Source organism: Gadus morhua, chromosome 19, assembly GCF_902167405.1.
Source record: "Gadus morhua chromosome 19, gadMor3.0, whole genome shotgun sequence".
Lineage (NCBI taxonomy): Eukaryota > Metazoa > Chordata > Actinopteri > Gadiformes > Gadidae > Gadus > Gadus morhua.
The window spans coordinates 6,964,770-6,977,205 of record NC_044066.1 but is presented as its reverse complement, the minus strand read 5'-3'; the positions used below and the strand labels follow the sequence as shown (position 1 = coordinate 6,977,205).

The 12,436-nt window shown below is 46.0% G+C and overlaps 1 protein-coding gene across 2 annotated transcripts in view; it reads left to right on the top strand.

Annotated features, from left to right (window-relative positions):
- si:ch211-196i2.1 (collagen alpha-1(II) chain) overlaps positions 1–12,436 on the top strand; it is an 83,629-nt gene that overhangs the window by 17,675 nt on the left and 53,518 nt on the right. For both annotated transcript variants that reach the window (XM_030341778.1, XM_030341779.1), the window contains exons 2-6: positions 2,696–2,846; positions 4,300–4,458; positions 5,669–5,861; positions 7,325–7,474; positions 8,404–8,487. In XM_030341778.1, coding sequence (XP_030197638.1) covers positions 2,696–2,846; positions 4,300–4,458; positions 5,669–5,861; positions 7,325–7,474; positions 8,404–8,487 — 737 coding nt within the window. The remainder of the gene's footprint in view (positions 1–2,695; positions 2,847–4,299; positions 4,459–5,668; positions 5,862–7,324; positions 7,475–8,403; positions 8,488–12,436) is intronic.

Below are 12,436 nucleotides of genomic sequence, written 5' to 3'. Positions count from 1 at the left end.
CTTACAGGAAATACAATACAAATGTTATACAATGTCTAACTGTGGCAGTATCTTAACTGCTTCATTAATCTAAAGCATGGTCAATTTGTACCAGGTGTCAAACCAGCAGGGTAAAGTTATCCGACTTAAGTGTTGAGACTGATCTAATACTAATGTATTATGAGAAACAATATGCTTTGCTTTGACTGGCCGACCAAAGTTTCTCTAAGGTAGGTTTTTGTTTTTTGCTTATCCTACCACATTGGACCAAATTCCTGGGCTAATGTCAACTCGCCGGTAAGAGTTCCTGCCATGGGTTAGTGTGTACATAGCAGCCAAGTTTGTTTATATTGTATAACTGTTCGTCAAGAAAAACCCCTGGTTCAAATGACATGAAACAACAGTAAAAAATAGAGTCACAAATATTCCAAGTTATAAATAACAGACATGAGAGGAAAAGCCTGATGATTGAGAATATAGATATTTTGTTTCTAATACAATTGATTTTATTAGTTTTTATATCCTTTCATAATTCTGTCATCATATATGCTAAATTACCTCAAAGACGGCCCAAGGCGGATAATATCCAAGGAACAGTTCCAGAACATTAACACTCCAAGACCGTTTCATAGTTATGACCTTGAAATGCACTACTAGAATTTATTACAACACAAGCACGTGTTTATTCCACTTGAACAACCTTTAAATCCCTCTAAATGACATACCATTTTCTTTTTCAAAGCAGATTCTTCTTTATCAGGGATAGGTCAGAGTCCTACATCAGGTAATAAGGGTAATTTCACCCAGGGCATCCTAGTGTCTAGAGAGTTTAATCAGGGTGACTCCCCGTAAAGCTGTGAACATCCTCAGACAACACTCTCACCTGTATATGTAGGGTGACAGGGTGGCCTGGTCCATGACAGCAAGACAGAGTGTTTGACTCTCAGCTGAAAGGTTGTTGATTCAAACCCATATGCATTCTACCAAGCAGCATCTCTGAGCAAGACCCCTAGCTTCCTTCGTATTGAGCGTCATCGTACCTTCTTCACCCAATATCTGTAAGACACCCCCCGCTTTGCTCTCAAACACAACTTCAAGGATACCAGTTCAAAGCCATTATTCATTATTCACCTTTCTCTGGGGCCAGTACGGCCTCTGACCAGATCCATATGTCCCGCTGGAATCCTGGGCGTCTGGAATGTGTGTAGGAATGCTTGGACACCAGATCCGCTCCTACAGAGCCATTCCCCTGGCCAACAGAGGGTGACCCGCTCCATGGGCCGGGCTACTGACGGGGTGTCTGCCATGGCTTTAGGGGAAATGGATCGCTGGGAACATCTTTGGTCTCTAATCTATGGGATTTACATGTAGGTGTATGATGTCAAGAGACAAAATTATTTCAATCCCACATCACACCCAGAGGAGTAGATTGATAAACAATTGAACAATTTACCCTTCAATTAAAAGATAGCCAATTACACTTAACTCAGACGCAGGTCATTGAGGCGCAGGTAGGGTGAGGCATATTACTCAAAGATGCCTAGAGGTGAACTATGGCCATTCAGAATCAAACCCATTTCTTTTCAACTGGGACTTGAGTGCCAGAGCCCAATAAACTATCCTGTCCACACTGCAGCACTGCAGATCAGTGTCTGCACCCATCTCTCAATTAGATGACATAAGCACACTTTGGGATTGACTATGTGTTAACTGGAGTCAGGAAGGGGAAGTGGATGTTTAAGATGACATGGATTACCCTGGGGAACCAAAGTCAATGTGCCTAAAGACAGTGTGTTGTTCAATTGGTTGCAGCTATATCCTCTAAACACAGCCATCTTACGAAAAGGGCATTTTATTTTTCGTACTATTTGTCATTTACATTCACAAACAAAGCAACTTACAGTAACCGGTTAAGTGTGTTGTTAATGAGCATATTGCATAAAGATGCCTAGAGACAGACCGCAGACATTGGGGTTCGAAGACAGAATCTTTTGAGTCCAACATGTTAAGATTTAAATAAAAGTTCCTGTGTCCACATTGCGAATGATAGAAAATTTGCTAACGCACAAAGTGGAACAATGCCATGCACTATGGTCCAAAACCCAGACATTGTTGATGCAATGGTATGCATACCACTCCAGTGGGAGGTGATGGTCTGTACGGAAGTAAACCCTAGTGCTGTATTAATTGGCACCAGAGGAACCATTAGCAACTGCAGTTAGCACATATGGTTGTCATTTCAACTGATGGCAATTGTGGGCACTTACTGTAGGAATTGCTTACAATATAAACATGACTCTGCTCGCCTGTGCCATCGGTTCTGTAGTACATTCACTGCCCTATACAGAAGAAAAACGATAATAATTCAGTATCGTATACATTTTCTTTAACTGTGTTAAAATTAATGGGCGGAAAACTATTTTCTATATATACTTTTGGATTGAGAAATATGTTTATATTTTGATCGCAACATTGATACTGGAACCAGATAATGGAAGTTTGGCGTAATCCCAAATCAACCCAGCTGTCTATTTGAGAGAAAATTGTGCATTAGGAGCAAGTTCAACCTTTTTTGAGCCAGATACCATATAGCTGGACTTGGCTCAAACACTAAATCTTGTTCAGAGGACCAAGATTTAGTGGTCCTCAGACCTAAGGAGGTTAAAGAGAAGTATATGATGCATAAATTCATGTCGTTTGCCCTGTCTCCCTACAGAGGAGGTGAACATTCTGGATGAGCTCTCTCTCCAGGTGTCAAACAGCTCCAATGCCTCCCTCTCTCTCGATGGGGAGGCCAGGTGTCCTGTCCTACTGGTGGGCCAGTATTCCACCTTGGCCCTGCCTCTGGATGAAATCTTCACTGACGGGTACGTACCTTCATTTTACTCTTTGTTAGTAAGCAAATTCTATAAATCTACATCAGCAGCTCCATCTCTGAAGAAATAGGGTTAGGGTTATTTTGATGGCCCAAATCTGCATCATTTTGTTGCCAATATTTTGTGTGAAATATATAATGTATGAAAAAATAGTATGAAAAAATAATGTGATACAATTTGTCTGGAAGGTTTTATCATGGCATCTGCTATTGGTAATTATTCGTAAATTTGTTGAATTCTGGTAGTACACTGGTGGTACACTGTAAATAAAAACGAAACAACCGTACGATAAAACATGGTTACATGGCAAAAATGGTACCAGATACCACTGGCCTTCTCCTACCACTTAACCTGTACTGACATAAATACAACTTAAATATAGCATAAACACTGCTTGTCAGTTACAATGGAAAGGGGAACACAAGTAGTGTCTCTTTCAGATCGCAGGGAGCTACAGGTGGTGTGTAGGCCCAATGCATGGCGCTGTCATGGACACATACACACTCATGGTGATTCAGGCTAGTTGTGTTGGGCTCTGCTGATTGCGTCTCCGCGGGGCACATCGCTAACACATGTGGATTCTTACACAGAGTGGTAATCCTCTATAAACCCTAATCACTTCTCCAACGTCCCCTATTGTTGTGGTTACCATAGCGATGATATGACTGCACGTCCCGTGCCACTTGACTTCACTTAGTGTCTGTCTGTGTGTATGTGTGATTGTGGTTGGTTGCACCACTATGTGTGTGTTTGCTTGCTTGTGCTATGTGTGATGATATGTTAACTGTCTGTGTGTGTCAATGTGTGTAGGTACCTACCTATACATGTGTCTGTCTTTTTGTGTGTGTGTGTATATGTATGTGTATACCAATATATGTGCCCGTCCGTGTGTGTATGCGTACACCTACTGTATATATGTGTCCGTCTGTGTGTGTGGGTGTGTGTGTGTGTGTGTGTGTGTGTGTGTGTGTGTGTGTGTGTGTGTGTGTGTGTGTGTGTGTGTGTGTGTGTGTGTGTGTGTGTGTGTGTGTGTGTGTGTGTGTGTATGTGTGTATACCTACTGTATATATGTGTCCGTGTGTGTGTGTGTGTGTGTGTGTGTGTGTGTGTGTGTGTGTATGTGTATACCTACTGTATATATGTGTCCGTCTGTGTGGGTGTGTTTGTATACCTACTGTATATGTGTGTGTGTGTGTTCGGTGTGTGTGTGTGTGTGTGTGTGTGTGTGTGTGTGTATACCTACTGTATATATGTGTGTTTGTGTGTGTGTGTGTGTGTGTGTGTGTGTGTGTGTGTGTGTGTGTGTGTGTGTGTGTGTGTGTGTGTGTGTGTGTGTGTGTGTGTGTGTGTGTTCATACCTACTGTATATATGTGTCCGTCTGTGTGTGTGTGTATGTATATACCTACTGTATGTGTCCGTCTGTGTGTGTGTGTGTGTGTGTAGGTTCCCAGATGAGTTCAGCCTGCTTGTGCAGCTCCGCAGCAGCCTGACAGAGGAGAGCAGCCTGCTCACCTTGCTCAGCCGGGACGGCGAGGTCATGCTACAGCTGAGGACCAGCGGCCACGCCCTCACCTTCATAGGCACCCAGCAGAGGCACTACGAGTGAGTCCTCACTGTGTGTGCGTGTGTGTGTGTGTGTGTGTGTGTGTGTGTGTGTGTGTGTGTGTGTGTGTGTGTGTGTGTGTGTGTGTGTGTGTGTGTGTGTGTGTGTGTGTGTGTGTGTGTGTGTGTGTGTTTGTGAATGTACTTTGTGAGGATGGATGATGTCCACAGCTCATCAGTAACAGAGGGGAATGTATTTGAACCAATCACACTGCTTAAAAGGAACAACTGTTGGAGTTAGTGGTAAAGATTTTTTTTTTGACTTGAATCTATAGTCAGATACTTTGTCCAACCAAATGATCGTGCACAAATCCAAAACAGAAGAGTCTTTACAACTTGCTTTAGAAAATAATAACCATATTCATATGTGACATTATTAAATCCAAGGGAATTACCCTTACAGTATATAAAGACCACATGTTGCAATCCCTGCGGAGCAGCCCAAAAAACCCCAAAAACAAACCGACTAAATCAACTAACCCAACCCATATTCAGCGCTCCGGTATAGCTCTCTGTGTCGGCTCTCCATGACGGACCATTAACACCTCATGTGTTGTTTGCACCCCCAAATTGTCCCCCTGCCTCTCCTACACTCTCTCCCCCTGGCCTAGCCCCTACACTCTCTCCCCCTGACTCCCCTACACTCTCTCCCCCTGACTCCCCTACACTCTCTCCCCCTGACTCCCCTACACTCTCTCCCCCTGACTCCCCTACACTCTCTCCCCCTGACTCCCCTACACTCTCTCCCCCTGACTCCCCTACACTCTCTCCTCCTGACTCCTCTACACTCTCTCCTCCTGACTCCTCTACACTCTCTCCTCCTGACTCCCCTACACTCTCTCCTCCTGACTCCTCTACAGTCTCTCCTCCTGACTCCCCTACACTCTCTCCTCCTGACTCCTCTACAGTCTCTCCTCCTGACTCCTCTACACTCTCTCCTCCTAACTCCTCTACACTCTCTCCTCCTCAATCCTCTACAGTCTCTCCTCCTGACTCCTCTACACTCTCTCCTCCTGACTCCTCTACACTCTCTCCCCCTGACTCCTCTACACTCTCTCCTCCTGACTCCTCTACACTCTATCCTCCTGACTCCTCTACACTCTCTCCTCCTGCCTTCTCAAGCCTCCACACATTCAAACGTATATCTTGGAGGGGCCGTCGCTGCGTATCCAGTTCTCCTGATAGAGCCATGTGACGGTTCTCCCCTCAGGTTCCCAGTGAGCGGTCTGACTGACGGAGAGTGGCACCGCCTGGCGGTGAGTGTGTCTCTGGAGCGGCTCGCGGTGTACGTGGACTGTGTGCTGTTTGAGTCCCTGGACTGGGTCTACTACGGCATGGCCGTCTCCACCGCCGGCCTGCTGATGGTCGGGGGGACCGTCAGGGGACACGAGACCCCTTTTGAAGTGAGTTGGGGTCTTAAGGACGTCCTACACATGTATCCGGTAGTTTCTGGAAATGTCCGATATTGAACCTTTAAAGGATCATGTGTGCCTTCTGTAGTTGACCGTGGATAGTTAGTCCTGACATTAAAAGGATTGCAATAGACCACAAAACTGGACACACCCTCCTTGGGTAAGTGTGTGTTTGTGTTTGTGTGTGTGTCTGGTTTCTGTTTGCCTGTGTATGTGTGTATAGGCAAGTCTTGTTATTAAGTGTCTTCAATCATTTCATTTACACCAGTAACATAAATACATCCCCATGCTAGCTGAGTCCGCAATCCCCCAGCCAGCCCACACTTTTAATGAAGAAGGAACATCACAGTTCATAAGGAGTGATGGCCTCACAGCAGGAAGCTAGGAGACGTTCTCCAAAGAGGACATCTGGCTTTGAGCTTAGTGTCAGCTAGAATGGATTCTCCATTGACGTATTTACTCTTGTCACACTACTTAACCACTAAACAAGGCCCTGAAGGGGGGGTTTCCTGTTCAGAAGTGCTGAACCGTGTCACATTGAGAAGATGTACCGTTCCTGCACTGTTATGGTCCCTTTTGTCGACATATTTCATCTATATGGTCTATGGTACGAAGCAGTTGGAGAAGTATACGTTTTGTTTTTCAAAGGTGGCCATTTTCTCAGTGTGTGGCCAAAAATCGACATGATTCAAAGGTGGATATGCTGGCCCAAGTGAATAAAACGCTTTATTTCAAGGTTTAGCTAAAAACGAGAGCTCCCACTGGAACAATTTTAATAGCATACTCCACCGAGATGATTGTAAAGATTTCCTTTAAGTTCTGTTTGGAGATCAACATAAACACTGTGCATTTGCCAATACACATGTCTGTGTGTGCCAGATCCTCAGCAGCTAGGTTGCAGATCAGACCTTCCTGTAAACACAGCCCAAGGCAACACTTCCTGCTTATCATATGTCGTATCTGGCCCAGTATCAGGTAGACTTGGCTGGGATACCTATGGGTTCGGCAGGGACATGCATGACCTGCTGTTACTTCTAGCGCTGTGCGTTCTACAGCAACATGTTTGTGTCTGGCAGGCCCACTGGAAGATTATCGATGGTGTGTTGACGATGCTGCGGTGTCCGCCAAAGATGTTTGGATGTTTATCGTTAACATGAGTCGCTTCTTGTTTATATTTGGACTTGAATTAAAATGTTGCATGTTCTTTATTGTTTAGTTTACGACTGACTTTGGCTTTGTACTGCCATCAAAGCATTACTTTTATAACCTAATGCATTACATTTCACGAGACATGCCAGATTGGAAACCTTTCAATTTTTGTTCAGGGAGAACGAGGACCTCGTTCTGCCTGAACAACTCTTTCCCTTCGTTGTTGTGAAACATTCAAAGGGCTGACTATTTTCTGTGTTTGTGTTTGTTTCTGTGTTTGTGTGTGACTGCGCGTGTGACTCCAGGGTGGCATCCGACAGCTGAGCTTCATGGCGGGCGACCCCATCGCCGCCCGGCTCCACTGCAGCCTCCACCCTCCCAGGTGTGGGGGTGGAGGAGGAGGGCGCCGTGCCTCCAAGACCCCCCGCTCCCCAGGCACTAACAGCCCCCTTGAGGTGAGGAGAAGCCGCCACACCAAAGTGCTCCACACATGGCGAGCTTTGGGCCTCGCTGCTGCCGATGTATTCCTATGGGGTTGAGCGTTGAAGCCCGACCTAGTGTTGACTCTACCTGGCCAGGACACAGCGCCGCCTTGTTCTCCACCTCGACGCTGCGCACAGAGTTCATACTGTTACATCACTGTCGAGCTGACCTCCCAAGCGCATCCTCCGAGCACATCCAATCAGATTTCAGCCAATGGATTCTAAACGGAACCGCCTAAATACATGTGTTATCAAGAAGCCCTGAACTCCTGAACTCTTAATTCCACCCAACGCCCAACTAGGATGCTCCGCATGTGACGGCCACTTAATGGGAACTTAGGAGAGTTGGGGATCTCAAGGACAGCTTAACTCTTGGGTTGACCACTTAAGGGAAAATCAGGGAAGTTGGAGATATCTATGACATATTAGCTCTTTTTTTGACCACCAAGTGAAAGATCGGGAAGGTTTGACATATTTATAAAAAATCAGGGCAGTGGGAGATATCAAATGCAGCTTAGCTCTGTTGAGGGTGACACTCTTCTTGCTGTGTGCTAAGCTCCATCTCTTGTGCTGAACGGATCAATCACAGTTGAGTCTGACACTTTGTTGAGATGAACCATCGCTGAGACGTGACTTTTAAAGTCCGAATGTGTAAGATTGAGCCCCTTCCAGTTCAAGGGTGTGAAAAACCAGACAGTTTTCTGTCACCTCTGGCTGTGCAACGGCGCGACGGTTACTGGCGTAGCTCGGCCTGCTGGGTGGCGTGAGTGGGAGGGGCTTCGGGGGTCGATAGAATGATTGATGAAAGGACAGCTTTTTTTATTTGACAACTATAAATGTGAGCCGATGTGATTTTATTGATGACCTTATTTGAGTCTGTGGTTCACTCTGTTCCCATGCAGGAGTTCCTCCTGTCCTCGAATGACCTAGAGAACTTGGAGGGGGGTGCCATGGACAAGTCTAGCCTGCTCCTCCGCTCCTCCTCGGTGAGTAACCCACCATGATGGTGGTGTGTGCGAGTGTGTGTGTGTTTAACCTGTGGAGCCTCACAGCAGGATCTGTTTAACCAGTTCCCCTAACACAGGGCTTAGCTAGCTCAGTGATTGGGAAAAACACGGGGCTTCCTGGCTCTGCAGCTGGGAGCTGGTCGATGCACTTAGCCCAGGAAGGTTCTGGAGGGCTGAGTGAAGGCAGATGACCAGCTAGTGACACATGCACACAGGCACGCTGTGTATGCACACAACCATATACATGCACATAAACGCCAATATGGGCACGCACACACACACACACCACTGATTTTGCAAGCTGTATTGTTCCTGAGTCTGGCAGTGTAGTCAGCAGTCTGGTGCAGTGTTGCTCCTGATGCAGGCCCCTGCGCTGAGTGATGTACTTCTCTATGTGTAACTGTTATGTCTGTTGCTGTTTTTGCTGTGTTTGTGCGGTTCTTAGCACGATTTGCAAGAGTGAGTGCGTAAACATGCAAGGCAAGAGACAATTGGTAAACTAAACCTCAAGTGTATATGTTGGGTCACAAAGTGTGTGTGTGTGTGTGTGTGTGTGTGTGTGTGTGTGTGTGTGTGTGTGTGTGTGTGTGTGTGTGTGTGTGTGTGTGTGTGTGTGTGTGTGTGTGTGTGTGTGCTGTGCACAATAACACATGTCCTGATATCGATGTTATTCATGGGAATTACAAGTAGTGTTGAAATGAGTTCAATGTGACATTTATTTATTTATTATATTTTATGTAATTCATATATTATCGTAAGATAAAGTTACCCTCACATTCTTTGCCAATTGAAACAATTTAAATGCTATCATTGGCAAGTCATATTTAATGAAAATAATCTGTCTTTGGTTTGCGTTTTTGTTTTACAGTAATCAGTAATACAGCAATTTTGTTTTCCCAGCACATATTCTCAGACCAAATAAAACACATGTATTTAAATGCAGAGCCAGGATGTTTACACTGGACCAGACTATAACCATCTTTAAGAAATGAGCACATGATTAAAGGGGGGGAAAGGTTGGCATTGAATGCATGTTTTAAAACACCCTAAGATGGACGCCCATACAGCTAGAGAAACATAGCTGGGTCTATTTACATTTTGCTCTGTGTTCGAAATGTCTGAGATCCTCAGGGAGGTCTGGTTTTCTTTAAGACACAGTATATACGTAGGCATAAACGTTGAAAAGAGTGATTGCAATCTCGGGGAGTGAACGGGACCGTGGTGCGTGACGTAAGGTGCCAGTGATGCGAGCGCTGTCGCTGCGATGTCACGCTCATCAACGTTGGTCATCTGCCGCGTTCTGTGCTAGCAGAAAGCTGTAGCGAGGGAATGTTTAACGTCCTTTATCCCACAGTTTCTCCCTCAGGTCTGTGAATAATTACAACCTAAACTGTTTCCCCCTCTGGTTTTCATGTTTTGTCTCATTATGTCATGCCTTTATTCTTTTTTTGGGGCTTTATTGCTTTCTAGCGACGCTCTCTTTACGTTTCTGTCTGGCAGCCGTTGTCTCTTTTCTTTGCGTTTCTTTCGTTTCTTTATCCCTTATCTATTCGGTTTTCTCCCTCTTTCCCTCTCTGCCTCTGCCCCTGTCCCTCACTCTCCTCCCCCCCGTCCCACCCCGTCTCCCTCCACTGGGTCTGGGGCTGATTATCTCCTGACCGTCTGGACTGGTGCAGCTACACCGTCTCAGTGCCTGGATCCACTCAGCATGTCTGTGTGCTGGAGGGAAGTCCAACAAAAAAAGAAAGCCCCAAAGCACTGGCACATTGCAGATCCCTCCTCTCCCCCCTCTCCCCCTCTCCCCTCTCCTCTCTGGGGTCTGCCGGCGCTGCTCTTTGAAGCAGAACATCACTGATTGAGAAGGTACCTCGGTGTCTGCCGGGGCGCCTGACAGGTGCTCTGTGCAGCCCCGTGGCCCCATCACCAAACCCATGATGGAGACGTTCCACAGCACACAGGAGGTCACTGAACTTCATAAATACATAATCACTGGGCCAGAGCGATGGGCGGGGCCACACAGTGATCCTAATGGAGGTACGGCATGTGACCCACAGACTGGGAGCTTCAGTGTGATGAGGCCCCACGGTGGGCGGGGCCTCTCAATGATCCTAATAGAGGTACCGCTGTGACCAACAGACTGGGAGCTGCAGTGTGATGTGGAGTACAGTTGGCAGGGATGTTGTTTTATTCTCGAGAAGAAGGTTACTTTATTCTCGAGAAGAAGGCTTGTAAATGTAATTGTTTAATTGTTTGTCTCTTTGACAGAGGTCTGCGAGACGGAGAGAGAGAGAGGCAAGATAGAGAGTGGGTCATGGCGTGTTGGAACAAGAGTGAGAGTGACAGCTAGAGTGAGAGAGAGAAATTGTATTGGTGTAATGAGAGAGAGAGAGAGAGAGAGAGAGAGAGAGAGAGAGAGAGAGAGAGAGAGAGAGAGAGAGAGAGAGAGAGAGAGAGAGAGAGAGAGAGAGAGAGACCTAAAGCAGGAAAGAGAGTATATCAATGTACCAAGAAGGGGAGAGAGAGCTAGAACGAGAGAGAGAGTCAAAGAAAAATATATAGATCAGTATATAAGGAGATAGATGTAGTACGAGAGAGAGAGAGAGAGAGAGAGAGAGAGAGAGAGAGAGAGAGAGAGAGAGAGAGAGAGAGAGAGAGAGAGAGAGAGAGAGAGAGAGAGAGAGAGAGAGAGAGAGAGAAAGAGAGAGCGCTGGAACGGGAGAGAGAGCCAGAGAAACATAGGTCAGTATAACAAGAGAGAATTCATCACAATGTCTCGCGTGTCAATTGACACACGAGACATTATTGTACCGTTAAACTATATGATTCTTGGACAGAGAACTTGCCCTGCAGTTGGCTTGGAGAGCGCCTAGCATAAATAACACAAACGAAACCTCCAAAGAAACGTTGCCATTTTAAAAACACTTCTTTCAACGAAAGGGAGGGAGAGAGATGCACGCCCGTGGCTTGCAGTGGCCCATGCTTTCCATGTGCTTTTGCAAGCCAGCCGGTTTCCTCTCACACCCCCTCTGGACCTAACCTCCATGCAGGCAGCTCATCTGCTGGGAACTAGAAACCAGAGGTCCATCCATCACTCTGACATGTCCCATGGCGCTGCTCGTCCATCAGGACCCATGCAGTGTCTCGTGAAGATCAAGCTGGCACTGTATGTTTCTGCCAGAGCTGCAGGCTGTCTACAGATAGAGTCTATATCTGTACATTGTCTCTACTGATGTGTTTATGAGATGGAGAGATTAAGATTAGGGGGTTTCCACTTTGACGCTTGCCTTTGTTTTCCTGGCACAACAAGACAACACATATTTGGTGGTTGATTACACATTGGATGGGTCTACTATCCCCACAACTTTGCATCAGAGTGAGAAGGATGTGCCGCTATTGATAGTTTCAGAGGTCCAATGAAAAGATGTGTCTATCTATGCGGTCAGGCAATCAATTTGTCCTTTGTTGTCAGGGCTAGAGCAATTCACATGCTTGTATGCACACACACACACACGCAATACGTAATGAAAACATTATTACATCCCTTGGGGTCTAAAAACAATGTCAAGCCAGGGACTGCAACCCTTACCTTGTAGCTGTCCGTTTTTGCAGCCCAGGGGTCTCATTTATAACCGTTGCGTACGCACAAAACGGGGCTGAAATTGGCGTACGTGACTTTTCACGCCAAGGTTGTGATCTATAAAAAACCAACTTGACGGGAAAATGTGCGCAGCCCTAAGCAAACTCTGACCCATGCGTACGCATGGTTTGGAGGAAAAGGAGAATTGGCGACACAGACGGTGTGGTGGTGAACTGAAGTCAGACCGAAGAATTGCAGAGTGAGAAGAACGATTATGTTTTATCATCGCCCTTCATCAATTTAATTTCAACCCGTATCATGCGTTAAATCCTAATCAGAATAATTTAAGTC